At 45.0% G+C, this 18,891-nt stretch overlaps 1 protein-coding gene across 1 annotated transcript in view; it reads left to right on the top strand.

The window, feature by feature from the left end:
* The first annotated feature begins 282 nt into the window (after positions 1 to 282).
* Positions 283 to 18,891, top strand: part of trpm4a (transient receptor potential cation channel, subfamily M, member 4a) — a 94,749-nt gene continuing 76,140 nt past the window's right edge. Inside the window, 3 exon segments of the mRNA XM_046305487.1 lie at positions 283 to 317; positions 11,979 to 12,040; positions 12,189 to 12,366. Of these exon segments, the coding sequence (XP_046161443.1) occupies positions 306 to 317; positions 11,979 to 12,040; positions 12,189 to 12,366 (252 nt within the window). The 5' untranslated portion in view covers positions 283 to 305.

Genomic DNA, 18,891 nt, shown 5'->3' with positions numbered 1-18,891 from the left:
TACTGTCCCGAGGTATATCCCAGGACTTCCCTAGAAAATGGTTGCGCCATGATTGAACACCACAAACCATGTTAAAAACAAAGGTTTATTTGTTTATGATTGTTGTTCCAAAGATAGGAAAACCAGAATCCGCGAGGCAATGCACTCGAAATGCCCCGGAGCCTGGACACTGGCCATTCTTTCCTGCCTGCCCCCCCTTTCCCAAGTAGCTTAACCCTTTGGCCTCCTCCCATTCCCCTGCTCTATATCATAGGCCCTACCATTTCTACACCGTGCCTCGAGCATACTGTACATCTTCCTTGCAGATGGGCTCGGCTGTAAGTCTATCTATTCACAGCACCAGCGAGCTATTGTACACTTCTTGAGAGATAGATCCTTGTGACTGGTTGTGGGCAGAACGCAGCGTAGCCGGAGGCAGCTACTCCAAATAGTTTTGCATCGCTCTGTCTGCAGTGCACATCCAGCAGTGAACCTCAAAACTTCAAAATGGGGTTTTAGCTGTTTCTGTATCGACTTCGGACCTATTCGAGAATTATTTTAGCCGCTTGCCGGAGAAGGGCAGAGAGGGGATAGAGTGTGTAATGAACGACACGGATAAAGAGCATGAAGGAGGCAGAGGGAGAAGGGAAACAAGAAAATCCGAGAAAGATCAGGTTTGGTTCATCTATTATAAACACGTGTGAGTTACTCAACTATCACTCAATTCCACTGTGTCATTTTGGGTAGTGCATGCCAAAATCGTGCGCGTAAATGGTACAGTAGGCTACTGACCAAGTGATTCCGTGTTAAATGTTTAACTGAAAGCAGCGGTATAGTGTTACTTCTATAATATAATTTTTATTTATTTATTTTTTATTTCACCTTTATTTAACCAGGTAGGCTAGTTGAGAACAAGTTCTCATTTGCAACTGCGACCTGGCCAAGATAAAAGCATAGCAGTGTGAACAGACAACACAGAGTTACACATGGAATAAACAATTAACAAGTCAGTAACACAGTAGAAAAAAAATGGGCAGTCTATATACAATGTGTGCAAAAGGCATGAGGAGGTAGGCGAATAATACAGTTTTGCAGATTAACACTGGAGTGATAAATGATCAGGTCATGTACAGGTAGAGATATTGGTGTGCAAAAGAGCAGAAAAATAAATAAATAAAAACAGTATAAAAAAAGTATGGGAATGAGGTAGGTGAAAATGGGTGGGCTATTTTCCTATAGACTATGTACAGCTGCAGCGATCGGTTAGCTGCTCGGATAGCTGATGTTTGAAGTTGGTGAGGGAGATAAAAGTCTCCAACTTCAGCGATTTTTGCAATTCGTTCCAGTCACAGGCAGCAGAGTACTGGAACGAAAGGCGGCCAAATGATGTGTTGGCTTTAGGGATGATCAGTGAGATACACCTGCTGGAGCGCGTGCTACGGATGGGTGTTGCCATCGTGACCAGTGAACTGAGGTAAGGCGGAGCTTTACCTAGCATGGACTTGTAGATGACCTGGAGCCAGTGGGTCTGGCGACGAATATGTAGTGAGGGCCAGCGTATCCCGAAAGATTACATTTCTTATCTTTGAAATGTATTATACTTCATTAAAGCTGTTAGATGCAGTTTATCATAGCGCACTGCCCTTTATTACTGGCAACAATTTTAGTACTCATCACTGCATTCATTTTAGTAGAAGCTCTTATCCAGAGCAATTCGGGTTACGTGTCTTGCTCAAGGACATAGACAGATGTATCATCTACGGGATTCAAACCAGCAACCTTTCGGGTATTGGCCCAACACGCTGAACCACTAGGCTACTTACTGCCCATACCTGAGACCAGCATTTCCTACCAGAATGTTGTTTGGCCTTCTTTGATGTCGCATAAAAAAAGTCCCACTGCACCTAACATCAAACTTTAGACACGAGTTACCACTTAGGAATGGCTAACTCTGGAAATTCCTTTGGTTTCTACTGAGTTAGGTAAATACGGTTTTAGTTTTCTTGCACCTTATTTGTGGAACAATCTTCAAAATGTTCTTAAATTTGATTACCTGGTGCCTCTGGGGCACTGATAGAAAGCTGATTGAGGACCTTATTACTGATAAATGTGTTTGTTTTATGACCATGTTTTTCTTTATGCTTGAATCTTCTGTTTATATTTTGATGTGTGTATTTTCAGTAAGTCATGTAATTCAGGGCTGTTTGTGAAAGAGACCTTGGTCCCAGTATGACTCCCTGATCAAATAAACAAAATAAACAAAAACATTTAGGGTTAAAATTGCAGTATCCTACTGTGGCAGCTTGACCCAAGTGGGTTTACGCAGGAATATGGAACAAGTGGATGGTCGTCAATTGTCAAAAACAACAGTGTAGTTGGAAGAGTGATATCCTATAGGAAAGTGTGCCCACTTTGAAACTTTCCAACCAGACTACCCAGCTAACAATTCTAGGGCAAGAGAATGTTTTTGTAATGTTACCTGTAATGTCCCCCTGATGTTTGAGCGTCCAGTTTTCCATTAGTTAGGGTAACAAAATAACATTTTATTTGTCACATGCGGAGAATACAGCAGGTCACCTTACAGTGAATTACTTACTTTACAAGCCCTTAACCAACAATGCAGTTTTAAGAAAAATAAGTGTTAAGAAAGTATTTACTAAAATAAACTGAAGTTAAATTTTTTATTTTATTTTAAAAGAGCAACAATAAAATAACAGTAGCGAGGCTATGTACATGGGCTACCAGTACAGAGTCAATGTGTGGGGGCACAGGTTAGTCAAGTTAGTTGAGGTACATCTACAAGGGGCTAGATGTAAAGTGACTATGCATAGATAATAAACAGAGAGTTGCAGCAGCAGTGGTGGGGGGACAATGAAAATAGTCTGGGTAGCCATTTGATTAGCTGTTCAGGAGTCATATGGCTTGGTGGTAGAAGCTGTTAAGAAACCTTTTGGACCTAGACTTGGCGCTCCGGTACCGATTGTCGTACGGTAGCAGAGAGGACAGTGTATGACTAGGGTGGCTGGAGTCTTTGGCAATGTGATACCGCCTGGTATAGAGATCCTGGATGGCAGGAAGCTTGGCCCCATTGACGTACTGGGTCTTACGCACTACCCTCTGTAGTGCCTTGCGGTTGGAGGCCGAGCAGTTGTCATTCCGGGTGGTGATGCAACAAGTCAAGATGCTCTCGATGGTGCAGCTGTAGAACTTTTTGAGGATCTGAGGACCCATGACAAATATCTTCAGTCTCCTGAGGGGGAGTTTGGACCATGATAGTTGTTTGGTGATGTGGACACCAAGGAACTTGAAGCTCTCAACCTGCTCCACTACAGCCCCGTCGATGAGAATGCGGTTGTGCTCGGTCCTCCTTTTTCTGTAGTCCACAATCATCTCCTTTGTCTTGATCATGTTGAGGGAGAGGTCGTTATCCTGGCACCACACTGCCAGGTCTCTGACCTCCTTATAGGCTGTATCATCGTTGTCGGGTGATCAGGCCTACCACTGTTGTGTCGCCGGCAAACTTAATGATGGTGTTGGAGTTGTGCTTTAAAGCACAACTCTCTCTCTCTCGGAGAAGGACCTGAGCCCTAGGACCCTGATGAAAAAAATGGAACTGTTTGGCCATAATGACCATTGTTATGTTTGGAGGAAAAAGGGGGAGGCTTGCAAGCCAAAGAACACCATCCCAACCGTGAAGCACGGGGGTGGCATCATCATGTTGTGGGGGTGCTTTGCTGCAGGAGGTACTGGTGCACTTCACAAAATAGATGGCATCATGAGGAAGGAAATTTATGTGGATATGTTGAAACAACATCTCAAGACATCATTCAGGAAGTTCAAGCTTGGTTGCAAATGGGTCTTCCAAATGGACAATGATCCCAAGCATACTTCCAAAGTGACCCAAGTTAAACCATTTAAAGGCAATGCTACCAATTAATTGAGTGTATGTAAACGTCTGTCCCACTGGGAATGTGATGAAAGAAATTAATCATTCTCTCTACTATTATTCTGACATTTCACATTCTTAAAATAAAGTGGTGATCTTATCTGACCTATGACAGGGAATTTTTACTAGGATTAAATGTCAGGAATTGTGAAAAACTGAGTTTAAATGTATTTGGCTACGGTGTATTTGAACTTCAGTTTGTGCTTGCAAAACAGTCCTGTAGCTTAGCATCTGCGTCGTCTGACCACTTCCGTATGGAGCGAGTCACTGGTACTTCCTGATTTAGTTTTTGCTTGTATGCAAGAATCAGGAGGATAGAGATATGGTCAGCCAAATGGAGGGTGAGGGAGAGCTTTGTATGCTTTTCTGTGTGTGGAGTAAAGGTGGTCTAGAGTTTTTTTTCCTCTGGTTGCTCTTATAACATGCTGGTAGAAATTTGGTAAAACTGATTTCAGTTTGCCTGCATTAAAATCCCCGGCAACAAGGAGCGCCGCTTCTGGATGAACATTTTCTTGTTTGCTTATGGCCTTATACAGCTCGTTGAGTGCGGTCTTAGTGCCAGCATCGGTTTGTGGTGGTAAATAGACAGCTACGAATAACTCTCTTGGTAAATAGTGTGGTCTACAGCATATCATGAGATACTCTACCTCAGGCGAGCAAAACCTTGAGACTTCCCTAATATTAGATTTCGTGCACCAGCTGTTATTTACAAATAGATACAGACCACCACCCTTTGTCTTACAGGGAGCTGTTCTATCTTGCCGATGTGCCGAAAACCCAGCCAGCTGTATTTTATCCATGTCATCGTACTGCCAAGACTCTGTAAAACATAAGAGATTACAGTTTTGAATGTCCTGCTGATAGGATAGTCTTGATCGGAGCTCATCCATTTTATTATCCAATGATTGCACGTTGGCTAAAAGGACTGATGGTAGAGGTGGATTACACACTCATCGTCGGAACCTTACAAGGTACCCCGACCTACGTCCCCTATATCTCTGTCTTTTCTTTATGCAAATGATGGGGATGTGGGCCTTGTTAGAATGAGGATAACATTCCCTTAATGTCAAACAAAACTTACCCAGAACATGGTAACCATGTTCTCAGAAAATCCAATGTTAATGTTCTAGACATATTTCATGGGACATTGCAAGAACATTTATGTCCAGTTGTCTGTTGTAAACTTGTTGTAACTTAGCCTACTTGTTTGTTTTATTTATTTGGTGAATTATCAATCGTTGTGACAGTTACTTACAGACCATCTGTGTAGTCTTCTGCTAGGTAAATGCCTACAGGCCTAGCCCTAGGTACAGGCCTACGTTTATGTTCTTTAAACCAGATTTTGTATGACTTTATTGTATTTCTGTGTCGATGTTGAACTATATTATGAGTGGCAATGGCGGAAGAATGACCGCCAGTGTTGTTGTAAATCAGACAGCTCCTATGACATGCGCGTCTCAAGCCGCCAGAGCAGGCTAGTCCATCTTTCTCAGGACAAGAGGGGTAGGACATGCAACTCATTTAAGCTGCAGAGCAGCAGGAACTGTCCTGCAAACAAAGTGGCAAAAAAACATGACTTGTAAGGCCCCTCTGCCCTCTTGACATATAAACGTAGGGAAGCCTCTAACAAACTAAACTTAAGAATTAAAATAATACCATAGTCTGTCAAAAAAGATCAGGCATGATAGCCCACATGCTGGTACAGTGGTAGGATCTTAATTTGATCACTCTGTTGCCGGATAACTTTCATGCAATGCAGGAAATATACAATTTGTAGTGTATTCAAGGTTTAAAAAGGTTTTAAAAGTTTGTAAATACCACTTTGAAATGGCAAACTTGATTTTCCCTTAGAATTGTTTTTATCATCCCTACAAAAATAGCCATGAATTATAATCCACATAATATTTCACATTTCCTGTTGTCTCAGGATTATTTTCCTGCTGTTGGAAACTGGCTCAAATTAAGACCCTATATCTGTATGCAATATGCACAACTGCCATTGATCCGAGAAAAATAAACAAAGGAGAGATAATTGAAGACTGGAGAAGAGTCCGTTCAAGAGATCAAATAGAAAGACAGTGAAAGAGAAGGTATTACACTTGTCTTGTGACACCTTTTTAGCTTGTCCTCTCATTTGCCTTTCCTGTCTCTATCTCTAATGTACTCTGTTGAATAGTGGTGCTTGAGTGCACTGGCTCAATATTTGCATGGGGAGAGAGAGAGAGTGCGTGTGTGGACCTCGCTTTGTGCACGGGGGCATTGTCATGCAGAAACAGGAAAGGGCCTTCCTTAAACTGTTGCCACAAAGTTGGCAGCAAAGAATCGTCTAGAATGTAATTGTATGCTGTAGTGTTAAGATTTCCCTTCGTGGAAATAAGGAGCCTGAACCATGAAAAACAGCCCCAGACCATTATTTCTACTCCACCAAACTTTACAGTTGGCGCTATGCATCGGGGCAGGTAGCTTTCTCCTGGCATCCACCAAATCCAGATTCGTGCCGTCGGACTGCCAAATGGTGAAGCGTGATTTATCACGCCAGAGAACGTGTTTCCACTGCTCCAGAGTTCAACGCTGGTCTGAACAATCTGAATCCACCCTTCAAGATTGTTTTGATTACGCAGACTGGTACATGTTCCGGGTAACCTCGAAGAATAATATCAACGTATACGCTGATTCGGTGAGTGAGTTCATAAGGAAGTGCATAGGAGATGTTGTATCCACTGTGACCATTAAAACCTACCCTAACCAGAAACCGTGAATGGATGGCAGCATACGCGCAAAACTGAAAGCGCGAACCACCGCATTTAACCATGGAAAGGTGACTGAGGTTACGGCCGAATACAAACAGTGTAGTTATTCCCTCTGCAAGGCAATCAAACAAGCGAAATGTCAGTATAGAGACAAAGTGGAGTCGCAATTCAACGGCTCAGACACTCAACGTATGTGGCAGGGTCTACAGACAATCACGGACTACAAAAAGAAAACCAGCCACGTCACGGACACCAACGTCTTGCTTCCAGACAAACTTAACACCTTCTTTGCCCTCTTTGAGGATAATACAGTGACACCGACGTGGCCCGCTACCAAGGACTGTGGGCTCTCCTTCTCCATGGCCAACATGAGTAAGACATTTAAATGTGTTAACCCTCGCAAGGCTGCCGGCTCAGATGACATCCCTAGCTGCATCCTCAAAGCATGCGCAGACCAGCTGGCTGGTGTGTTTACGGACATATTCAATCTCGCCCTATCCCAGTCTGCTGTCCCCACATGCTTCAAGATGGCCACCATTGTTCCTGTACCCAAGAAGGCAAAGGTAACGGAACTAAATGACAGCGCAACAGCGCCTCTTCAACTTCAGGAGGCTGAAGAAATTTGGCTTAAGGTTCACAGTTATTAAATCTTAGGACACTAAAGAGACCTTTCTACTGATTCTGAAAAACACCAAAAGAAAGATGCCCAGGGTCCCTGCTCATCTTCATGAACGTGCCTTAGGCATGCTGCAAGGAGGCACGAGGACTGCAGATGTGGCCAGGGCAATAAATTGCAATGTCCGTACTGTGAGACACCTAAGACAGTGCTACAGTGAGACAGGATGGACAGCTGATCATCCTCGCAGTGGCAGACCATGTATAACAACACCTGCACAGGATCGGTACATCACACCTGAACACCTGAACATCACACCTGCGGGACAGGTACAGGATGGCAACAACAACTGGCAACAACTCAACAAAACAACAAACAATCAAACGAACCGCGAAGCTACATGTTTGCATACAGGCACCTAACTGTAGACAAGATCCCACACCAGAAAGTGGGAAAAAGGGCTGCCTAAATATGATCCCCGATCGGATACAACGATAAACAGCTGTCTCTGATTGGGAACCATATCAGGCCAACATAGACATACAAAACTCCTAGACATACAGAAAAACCTAGAGTACCTACCCTAGTCACACCCTGACCTAACCAAAATATATAGAAAACAGAGATATCTAAGATCAGGGAGTGACAGTGACAAAACTCCACATTTTAGGGATGGCCTTTTATTGCCCCCAGCACAAGGTGCACATGTGTAATGATCATACTGTTTAATCAGCTTCTTGATATGCCACACCTGTCAGGTGGATAGATGATCTTGGCGATGGAGAAATGCTCAGTAACATGAATGTAAACCAAATGTGAGAGAAATAAGCTTTTTGTGCATATGAAAAATGTCTGGGATCATTTATTTCAGCTCATGAAACACTTTACATGTTGTCTTTATATTTTTGTTCAGTGTAGTTTTACACTTATTTTGAGCAATAAAAAAACAAAGAATATACCTAGGCCTATTCAGGGAGAGAAGCATCAATCGGTCCTCTTGCTTGCTGAAAGGCTATGAAATAGACTACAACTGTGGCAATGAACTAGCGGGGAAGTTTGAATGGCGAGAGCAACATGTGGCTCTGGTGTGATGTGATCACATTGGCTAAGTTGATCCATTGCTGCACTGATGCATTTCAAACGTTAAAAACTGGCAGTGAAAAATGCATTCGTTCATTGACACAACGAACCCACAGACCTGTCATGCGCGAATAACAATTTATATTGGTCAACAGCCTATTTTCGGATGTCAAAAGACAGCCAAATCAAACCTGTTCGAATAAATAGTTGACGGATTGCAGCAGGGCGATATTTTGCCATTGGTGTTAGCTGTGTCATAAACAAGATGTTCTCTTAATTTGTTTCGTCCGAGTTATTCAGATTAGAATAATGGAGGTCACTCTTGTCTTGACCAATTTTGGTCAAATCCTCCTTTAGTTTTACTGCCCTTGCATCTTTATTCCCTCATGCTGGGAGGGCAGTTTAGGACTCAGGTGTTAAAGGAGAGTTTTCCTATTTCCTATGTCCCACTATACTTACTTTTGAGAAATTTACCGCAGCCGCAATTCACTTTGTCATTGCTCGCTGTGCTGTATCAGGGCACACAAAAGACATGCTCCAAAAACACCCAAATACGCCCTTCTAGAAACAGACATGGTCTCAGTATAGTGATGAAGGTCTTTAGATGTTGTACACATTAAATTGTGCCATTCTCAACTTTAATCTGCAACGTTATATTCCATTTTATGCGAGCCGTTTCTTCTACCAGCTGTACTGCGCAGGATGTGTCTTGTACTATAGGGACACACTCGACTTGCACAGCTGTATGGGGGAAACAACGCAACCAAAATTGATATTTTGAAATCTCTCCCCCTTTCTTCCTCTTTCTACCTCTGTATCTTATGATCTCTGACATAAGTACTCTGTTACTGAGTGTACAAAACATTAGGAACACCTGCTTTTTCCATGACAGACTGACCAGGTGAATTCAGGTGAAAGCTATGATCCCTTATTGATGTCACTTGTTAAATCCACTTCAGTCAGTGTAGATGAAGGGGAGGAGACGGGTTAAAGAAGGATTTAAAAAAATTGAGACATTTATTGTGTATGTGTGCCATTCAGAAGGTGAGTGGGCAAGACAGAAGATTTAAGCACCTTTGAACAGGGTATGGTAGTAGGTGCCAGGCACACCAGGTAGATTGTGTCAAGAACTGCATGGTTTTTCACGCTCAACAGTTTCCCGCGTGGATCAAGAATGGTCCACCATCCAAAGGACATCCAGCCAAATTGACACAACTGTGGGAAGCATTGGAGTCAACATGGGCCCGCATCCTTGTGGAACGCTTTCAACACCTTCCAGAGTCCATGCCTCGACAAATTGAGGGCAAAACGGGATGCAACTCAATGTTAGGAAAATGTTCCTAATGTTTTGTGCACTCAGTTAAAGTCCTCAGATGACCCATAAATCCCTAGCAACCCTCGTACAATAATGTGTGTTCAGTAAACACACACACACACTACTTAGGTATTCCCCTCATTTACTGCAGTTTGGTGCTATTTTCACAAATATGTGGGGAATTTTCTATACAAAATTCTAAACTGGTAATGCATCCAGTTTGCATTCAAAACCTTTCTTTGTGCATTCATTTTGTTTGGAGACATCTTTCACCACACAACCATTGATCCAACATATACAGTTGAAGTCGGAAGTTTACATACAAAATACCAAATACATTTAAACTCAGTGTTTCACACTTCCTGACATTTAATCCTAGTTAAAATTCCCTGTCTTAGGTCAGTTAGGATCACCACTTTATTTGATGAATGTGAAATGTCAGAATAATTTATTTAAACTTTTATTTCTTTCATCATATTCCCAGTGGGTCAGAAGTTTACATACACTCAATTAGTATTTGTAGCAGTGCCTTTAAATTGTTTAACTTGGGTCAAATGTTTCAGGTATCCTTCCACAAGCTTCCCACAATAAATTGGGTGAATTTTGGCCCATTTCTCCTTACAGAGCTGGTGTAACTGAGTCAGGTTTGTAGGCCTCCTTGCTCGCACACGCTTTTTCAGTTCTGCCCACAAATTTTCTATAGGATTGAGGTCAGGGCTTTGTGATGGCCACTCCAATACCTTGACTTTGTTGTCCTTATGCCATTTTGACACAACTTTGGAAGTATGCTTGGGGTCATTGTCCATTTGGAAGACCCATTTGCGACCAAGCTTGACTGATGTCTTGAGATGTTGCTTCAATATATCCATATAATTTTCCTCCCTCATGACGCCATCTATTTTGTGATGTGCACCAGTCCCTCGTGTAGCAAAGCACCCCCACAACATGATGCTGCCACCCCCGTGCTTCACGGTTGGGAGCAGCCTTTCAGGTTATGTCGATATAGGACTCGTTTTACTGTGGATACAGATACTTTTGTACCCATTTCCTCAAGCATCTTCACAAGGTCCTTTGCTGTTGTTCTGGGATTGATTTGCATTTTTCGCACCAAGGTACACTAATCTCTAGGATACAGAATGCATCACCTTCCTGAGCGGTATGACAGCTATGTGGTCCCATGGTGTTTATGCGTGCGTGCTATTGTTTGTACAGATGAACGTGGTACCTTCAGGCGTTTGGAAATTGCTCCCAAGGATGAACCAGACTTGTGGAGGTCTACAATTATTTTTCTGAGGTCTTGGCTGATTTCTTTTGATTTTCCCATGACGTGAAGTTAGGCCTTGAAATACATCCACAGGTACACCTCCAATTGACTCAAATGATGTCCATTAGCCTATCAGAAGCTTTTAAAGCCATGACATAATTTTCTGGAATTTTCCAAGCTGTTTAAAGGCACAGTCAACTTACTGTATGTAAACTTCTGACCCACTGGAATTGTGATACAGTGAATTATAAGTGAAATAATCTGTCTGTAAACAATTGTTGGAAAAATGACTTGTGTCATGCACAGAGTAGATGTCCTAACCGACTTGCCAAAATTATAGTTTGTTAACAAGAAATTTGTGGAGTGGTTGAAAAACAAGTTTTAATGACTCCAACCTATGTGCATGTAAACTTCCGACTTCTGAAAATTGCACCAAAGCGATAAAAAAATATAACAAAGGGAAGCAGAGCCGAGAGCTGCCCAGTGACACGAGCCTATCAGACGAGCTAATTAACTTCTATACATGCATGAGAGCATCAGTTGTTTCGGATGACTGTGTGATCACGCTCTCTGCAGCTGATGTGAGTAAGACCTTTAAACATGTCAACATTCACAAGGCCGCAGGGCCAGACGGATTACCAGGACATGTACTCCGAGCATGTGCTGACCAACTGGCAAGTGTCTTCACTGACATTTTCAACCTCTCCCTGTCTGTGTCTATAATACCAACATGTTTCAAGCAGACCACCGTAGTCCCTGTGCCCAAGAACACTAAGGTAATCTGCCGACCCTTACCACTCACGTCTGTAGCCATGAAATGCTTTGAAAGGCTGGTCATGGCTCACATCAGCGCCAACTTTAGGTTCTTCTTAACAGCTTCTACAAACAAGCCATAAGACTCCTGAACAGCTAATCAAATGGCTACCCAGCTCATGTACAGAGTGTACATCCAGTTTAGCATAACATTCAACATCTGTAGCTTGTTAGGTAACAGTGACTAACAGTTACCCAATGTCTTTCCCTCGCAGAGTTGGATCTCCAAGATCATCAAGAAGAGAGTGTGCACCACATTCATAGAGGACTGCCTTAGGTACAGCCTCTCTCTGGGTCGCCGTGTGTCTGTGGCCTGTGTTTTTGATTTTGTGAATTGTCTGTTCACTGTAATGACTGGCTGTGTGTGTGTGTGTATATGTGTGTGTATTCATGTGTGTGTCTTTGTCTCTCTCTGCACGTGTCAGTAATGGGGCGCTGTGCCAGTGCGGGGGTGAGCGTGAAACGCACGGCTCCATCGCTACAGGAGACTTCTTCGGGGCGGCCATTGTCAGCCAGTGGGACAGCTCTCAGCACTCCTCAGAGTACCCCACCGACGCCTTCGGAGAGTTGGAGTTCGCAGAGGCTGGCAGGAGACACAGCCATGTGGGTAACACACACTCAACTGTGTGCATACACTCATGCACGGGCATGCTAAGAAATACACATGCTAAGACATACAGTACTAGTCAAAAGTTTGGACACACCTACTCATTCCAGAGTTTTTCTTTATTTCTACTATTTTCTCCATTGTAGAATAATAGTGAAGACATCAAAACTATGAAATAACACATATGGAATCATGTAGTAACCAAAAAAGTGTTAAACAAATTAAAATATATATTATATTTGAGATTCTTCAAAGTAACCACCCTTACCTTGATGACGTCTTTGCATACTCTGGGCATTCTTTCAACCAGCTTCTTGATGTAGTCACCTGGAATGCATTTCAATTAACAGGTGTGCCTTGTTAAAAATTTGAGCCAATCATTTGTGTTGTGACAAGGTAAGGGTGGTAAAACAGAATATAGCCGTATTTGGTAAAAATCGAAGTCTATATTATGGCAAGAACAGCTCAAATAAAACCCATCAAGCGCTATGATGAAACTGGCTCTCATGAGGACCGCCACAGGAAAGGAAGACCCAGAGTTACCTCTGCTGCAGAGGATAAGTTCATTAGAGTTACCAGCCTCAGAAATCGTGCTTTGCTGTTGACTCGGTCAGTGATTTATTTAGAATTTAAGGCACACTTAACCAGCATGGCTACCACAACATTCTGCAGCGATATGCCATCCTATTGCGCTTAGTGGGACTATCATTTGTTTTTTAACAGAACCATGACCCAAAAACACACCTCCAGTCCAAGAAGGAGAGTGATGAAGTGCTGCATCAGATGACCTGGCCTCCATAATCACCCAACCTCAACCCAATTGAGATGGTTTGGGATGAGTCTGACTGCATAGTGAAGGAAAAGCAGCCAACAAGTGCTCAGCATATGTGGGAACTCCTTCAAAACGGTTGGAAAAGCATTCCTCATGAAGCTGGTTGAGAGAGTGCCAAGAGTGTGCAAAGCTGTCATAAAGGCAAAGGGTGGCTACTTTGAAGAATCTAAAATCTATTTAGATTTGTTCAACACTTGTTTGGTTGCTACATGATTCCATATGTGTTATTTCATAGTTTTGATTTCTTCACGATTATTCTACAATGTAGAAAATAGTCAAAATAAAGAAAACACTTGAATGAGTAGGTGTGTCCAAATGTTTGACTGGTACTGTACATGGGATTGGTCTCTGTCCCTTGTTGAGGTCCTGATAGAGCACAGTGTATGTTTGCTCAGTTTGTCCAGCGCTCAATCAATCAGCCCAGGGTATTACTAAAGTATAAATTACACTAGGACACACACACTGCTCTGTCAGTTGCGGGAGGGTGGGTGATGAATGAATTAGATAGCTGGCTTACTGCCCGTCATCTCATAACCATTAAGTGACTCAGCTATACTATATGACCAAAGTATGTGGACACATTCTCGTCAAACATCTAATTCCAATATCATGGAGTTGGTCCCCTCTTTGTTGCTATAACAGCCTCCACTCTTCTGGGAAGGCTTTCCACTAGATGTTGGAACATTGGTGCGGGGACTTGCTTCTACTTAGCTACAAGAGCCCTAGTGAGGTCGGGCACTGATGTTGGGCGATTAGGCCAGGCTCTCAGTCGGCTTTCCAATTCATCCCAAAGGTGTTCGATGGGGTTGAGGTCAGAGCTCCATGAAGGCCAGTCAAGTTCTTCCACACTAATCTCGACAAACCATTTCTACATGGACCCCGCTTTGTGCATGGGTACATTGTCATGCTGAAACAGGAAAGGACCTTCCCCAAACTGTTGCCACAAAGTTGGAAGCACAGAATCGTCTAGAATGTTATTGTATGATGTTGTGTTAAAATGTCCCTTCACTGGAACTAAGGGGCCAAGCCCGAACCACGAAAACCCCCCAGTGTCATGTTTTGTCATTTATTATCTTGTCTTGTCCCTGTGCTTCCCATTCTATTCGTTTCCCTCTGCTGGTCTTATTAGGTTCTTTCCCTCTTCCTATCCCTCTCTCTCCCCCTCCCTCTCTCACTCTCTCGCTCTCTCTTCTCTCTATCGTTCCGTTCCTGCTCCCAGCTGTTCCTATTCCCCTAATCAATCATTTAGTCTTCCCACACCTGTTCCCGATCCTTTCCCCTGATTAGAGTCCCTATTTCTTCCTTTGTGTTCCGTTCCTGTCCTGTCGGTTCCTTGTCTAGAATTCACCGTGCTGTGTTTGTGTATCGCCCTGTCGTGTCGTGTTTTCCTCAGATGCTGCGTGGTGAGCAGGTGTCTGAGTCTGTCTGGTTCAAGTGCCTTCCCGAGGCAACCTGCTGTTCACCTGCTGTTCAAGATCGAGTCTCCAGTTTGTCCTCGTCATTTCGAGTGAAAGTTGTGTTTTTTGTTTGTATTAACTTTACTGGATTAAAGACTCTGTTTTCGCCAAGTCGCTTTTGGGTCCTCTTTCACCTGCATGACAGAAGGAACCGACCAAGGAATGGACCCAGCGACTTCAGACGCTCGTTACACTGCCGTCGAGATCCAAGGAGCCATGCTCGGCAGACACGAGCAGGAATTGTCTGCTGCTCGCCATGCCGTGGAGAACCTGGCCGCTCAGGTTTCCGACCTCTCTGGACAGTTCCAGAGTCTCGTCTCGTGCCACCTGTTACTTCCTGGCCTGCCGAGCCTCCAGAACCTAGGGTTAATAACCCACCTTGCTACTCCGGGCAGCCCACTGAGTGCCGCTCCTTTCTCACGCAGTGTGAGATTGTGTTCTCTCTCCAACCCAACACATACTCTAGAGAGAGAGCTCGGGTTGCTTACGTCATTTCACTCCTTACTGGCCGGGCTCGAGAATGGGGCACAGCTATCTGGGAGGCAAGGGCTGATTGCTCTAACAAGTTCCAGAACTTTAAAGAGGAGATGATTCGGGTTTTTGACCGTTCAGTTTTTGGTAGGGAGGCTTCTAGGGCCCTGGCTTCCCTATGCCAAGGTGAACGGTCCATAACGGATTATTCTATTGAGTTTCGCACTCTTGCTGCCTCTAGTGAGTGGAACGAGCCGGCGCTGCTCGCTCGTTTTCTGGAGGGACTCCACGCAGTGGTTAAGGATGAGATTCTCTCCCGGGAGGTTCCTTCAGATGTGGACTCTTTGATTGCTCTCGCCATCCGCATAGAACGACGGGTAGATCTTCGTCACCGGGCTCGTGGAAGAGAGCTCGCATCAACGGTGTTTCCCTGCTCCGCATCGCAACCATCTCCCTCCTCTGGCTCAGAGACTGAGCCCATGCAGCTGGGAGGGATTCGCATCTCGACTAAGGAGAGGGAACGGAGGATCACCAACCGCCTGTGCCTCTATTGCGGAGTTGCTGGACATTTTGTTAATTCATGTCCAGTAAAAGCCAGAGCTCATCTGTAAGCGGAGGGCTACAGGTGAGCGCAACTACTCAAGACTCTCCATCAAAATCCTGTACTACTTTGTCGGTCCATCTACGCTGGACCGGTTCGGGTGCTACATGTAGTGCCTTGATAGACTCTGGGTCTGAGGGTTGTTTCATGGACGAAGCATGGGTTCGGAAACATGACATTCCTTTCAGAGAGTTAGAGAAGCCTACGCCCATGTTCGCCTTAGATGGTAGTCATCTTCCCAGTATCAGATTTGAGACACTACCGTTAACCCTCACAGTATCTGGTAACCACAGTGAGACTATTTCTTTTTGATTTTTCGTTCACCGTTTACACCTGTTGTTTTGGGTCATCCCTGGCTAGTATGTCATAATCCTTCTATTAATTGGTCTAGTAATTCTATCCTATCCTGGAACGTTTCTTGTCATGTGAAGTGTTTAATGTCTGCCATCCCTCCCGTTTCTTCTGTCCCTACTTCTCAGGAGGAACCTGGCGATTTGACAGGAGTGCCGGAGGAATATCATGATCTGCGCACGGTCTTCAGTCGGTCCCGAGCCAACTCCCTTCCTCCTCACCGGTCGTATGATTGTAGTATTGATCTCCTCCCGGGGACCACTCCTCCTCGGGGTAGACTATACTCTCTGTCGGCTCCCGAACGTAAGGCTCTCGAGGATTATTTGTCTGTGTCTCTTGACGCCGGTACCATAGTGCCTTCTTCCTCTCCGGCCGGGGCGGGGTTCTTTTTGTTAAGAAGAAGGACGGTACTCTGCGCCCCTGCGTGGATTATCGAGGGCTGAATGACATAACGGTTAAGAATCGTTATCCGCTTCCCCTTATGTCATCAGCCTTCGAGATTCTGCAGGGAGCCAGGTGCTTTACTAAGTTGGACCTTCGTAACGCTTACCATCTCGTGCGCATCAGAGAGGGGGACGAGTGGAAAACGGCGTTTAACACTCCGTTAGGGCATTTTGAGTACCGGGTTCTGCCGTTTGGTCTCGCCAATGCGCCAGCTGTTTTTCAGGCATTAGTTAATGATGTTCTGAGAGACATGCTGAACATCTTTGTTTTTGTCTATCTTGACGATATCCTGATTTTTTCTCCGTCACTCGAGATTCATGTTCAGCACGTTCGACGTGTTCTACAGCGCCTTTTAGAGAATTGTCTCTATGTAAAGTCTGAGAAGTGCTCTTTTCATGTCTCCTCCGTTACTTTTCTCGGTTCCGTTATTTCCGCTGAAGGCATTCAGATGGATTCCGCTAAGGTCCAAGCTGTCAGTGATTGGCCCGTTCCAAGGTCACGTGTCGAGTTGCAGCGCTTTTTAGGTTTCGCTAATTTCTATCGGCGTTTCATTCGTAATTTCGGTCAAGTTGCTGCCCCTCTCACAGCTCTTACTTCTGTCAAGACGTGTTTTAAGTGGTCCGGTTCCGCCCAGGGAGCTTTTGATCTTCTAAAAGAACGTTTTACGTCCGCTCCTATCCTCGTTACTCCTGACGTCACTAGACAATTCATTGTCGAGGTTGACGCTTCAGAGGTAGGCGTGGGAGCCATTCTATCCCAGCGCTTCCAGTCTGACGATAAGGTTCATCCTTGCGCTTATTTTTCTCATCGCCTGTCGCCATCTGAGCGCAACTATGATGTGGGTAACCGTGAACTGCTCGCCATCCGCTTAGCCCTAGGCGAATGGCGACAGTGGTTGGAGGGGGCGACCGTTCCTTTTGTCGTTTGGACAGACCATAAGAACCTTGAGTACATCCGTTCTGCCAAACGACTTAATGCCCGTCAAGCTCGTTGGGCGTTGTTTTTCGCTCGTTTCGAGTTTGTGATTTCTTACCGTCCGGGTAGCAAGAACACCAAGCCTGATGCCTTATCCCGTCTGTTTAGTTCTTCTGTGGCTTCTACTGATCCCGAGGGGATTCTTCCTTATGGGCGTGTTGTCGGGTTAACAGTCTGGGGAATTGAAAGACAGGTTAAGCAAGCACTCACGCACACTGCGTCGCCGCGCGCTTGTCCTAGTAACCTCCTTTTCGTTCCTGTTTCCACTCGTCTGGCTGTTCTTCAGTGGGCTCACTCTGCCAAGTTAGCTGGTCATCCCGGTGTTCGAGGCACTCTTGCGTCTATTCGCCAGCGCTTTTGGTGGCCGACTCAGGAGCGTGACACGCGCCGTTTCGTGGCTGCTTGTTCGGACTGCGCGCAGACTAAGTCGGGTAACTCTCCTCCTGCCGGTCGTCTCAGACCGCTCCCCATTCCTTCTCGACCATGGTCTCACATCGCCCTAGACTTCATTACCGGTCTGCCTTTGTCTGCGGGGAAGACTGTGATTCTTACGGTTGTCGATAGGTTCTCTAAGGCGGCACATTTCATTCCCCTCGCTAAACTTCCTTCCGCTAAGGAGACGGCACAAATCATTATCGAGAATGTATTCAGAATTCATGGCCTCCCGTTAGACGCCGTTTCAGACAGAGGCCCGCAATTCACGTCACAGTTTTGGAGGGAGTTCTGTCGTTTGATTGGTGCGTCCGTCAGTCTCTCTTCCGGGTTTCATCCCCAGTCTAACGGTCAAGCAGAGAGGGCCAATCAGACGATTGGTCGCATACTACGCAGCCTTTCTTTCAGAAACCCTGCGTCTTGGGCAGAACAGCTCCCCTGGGCAGAATACGCTCACACCCGCTTCCTTCGTCTGCTACCGGGTTATCTCCGTTTCAGAGTAGTCTGGGTTACCAGCCTCCTCTGTTCTCATCCCAGCTTGCCGAGTCCAGCGTTCCCTCCGCTCAAGCGTTTGTCCAACGTTGTGAGCGCACCTGGAGGAGGGTGAGGTCTGCACTTTGCCGTTACAGGGCACAGACTGTGAGAGCCGCCAATAAACGCAGGATTAAGAGTCCAAGGTATTGTTGCGGCCAGAGAGTGTGGCTTTCCACTCGCAACCTTCCTCTTACGACAGCTTCTCGTAAGTTGACTCCGCGGTTCATTGGTCCGTTCCGTGTCTCCCAGGTCGTCAATCCTGTCGCTGTGCGACTGCTTCTTCCGCGACATCTTCGTCGCGTCCATCCTGTCTTCCATGTCTCCTGTGTCAAGCCCTTTCTTCGCACCCCCGTTCGTCTTCCCTCCCCCTCCCGTCCTTGTCGAGAGCGCACCTATTTACAAGGTACATAAGATCATGGACATG

This window comes from Oncorhynchus gorbuscha, linkage group LG16 (genome assembly GCF_021184085.1).
Source record: "Oncorhynchus gorbuscha isolate QuinsamMale2020 ecotype Even-year linkage group LG16, OgorEven_v1.0, whole genome shotgun sequence".
Lineage (NCBI taxonomy): Eukaryota > Metazoa > Chordata > Actinopteri > Salmoniformes > Salmonidae > Oncorhynchus > Oncorhynchus gorbuscha.
The sequence above is the reverse complement of the archived record's forward strand: the minus strand, read 5'-3'. Positions and strand labels throughout refer to the sequence as shown.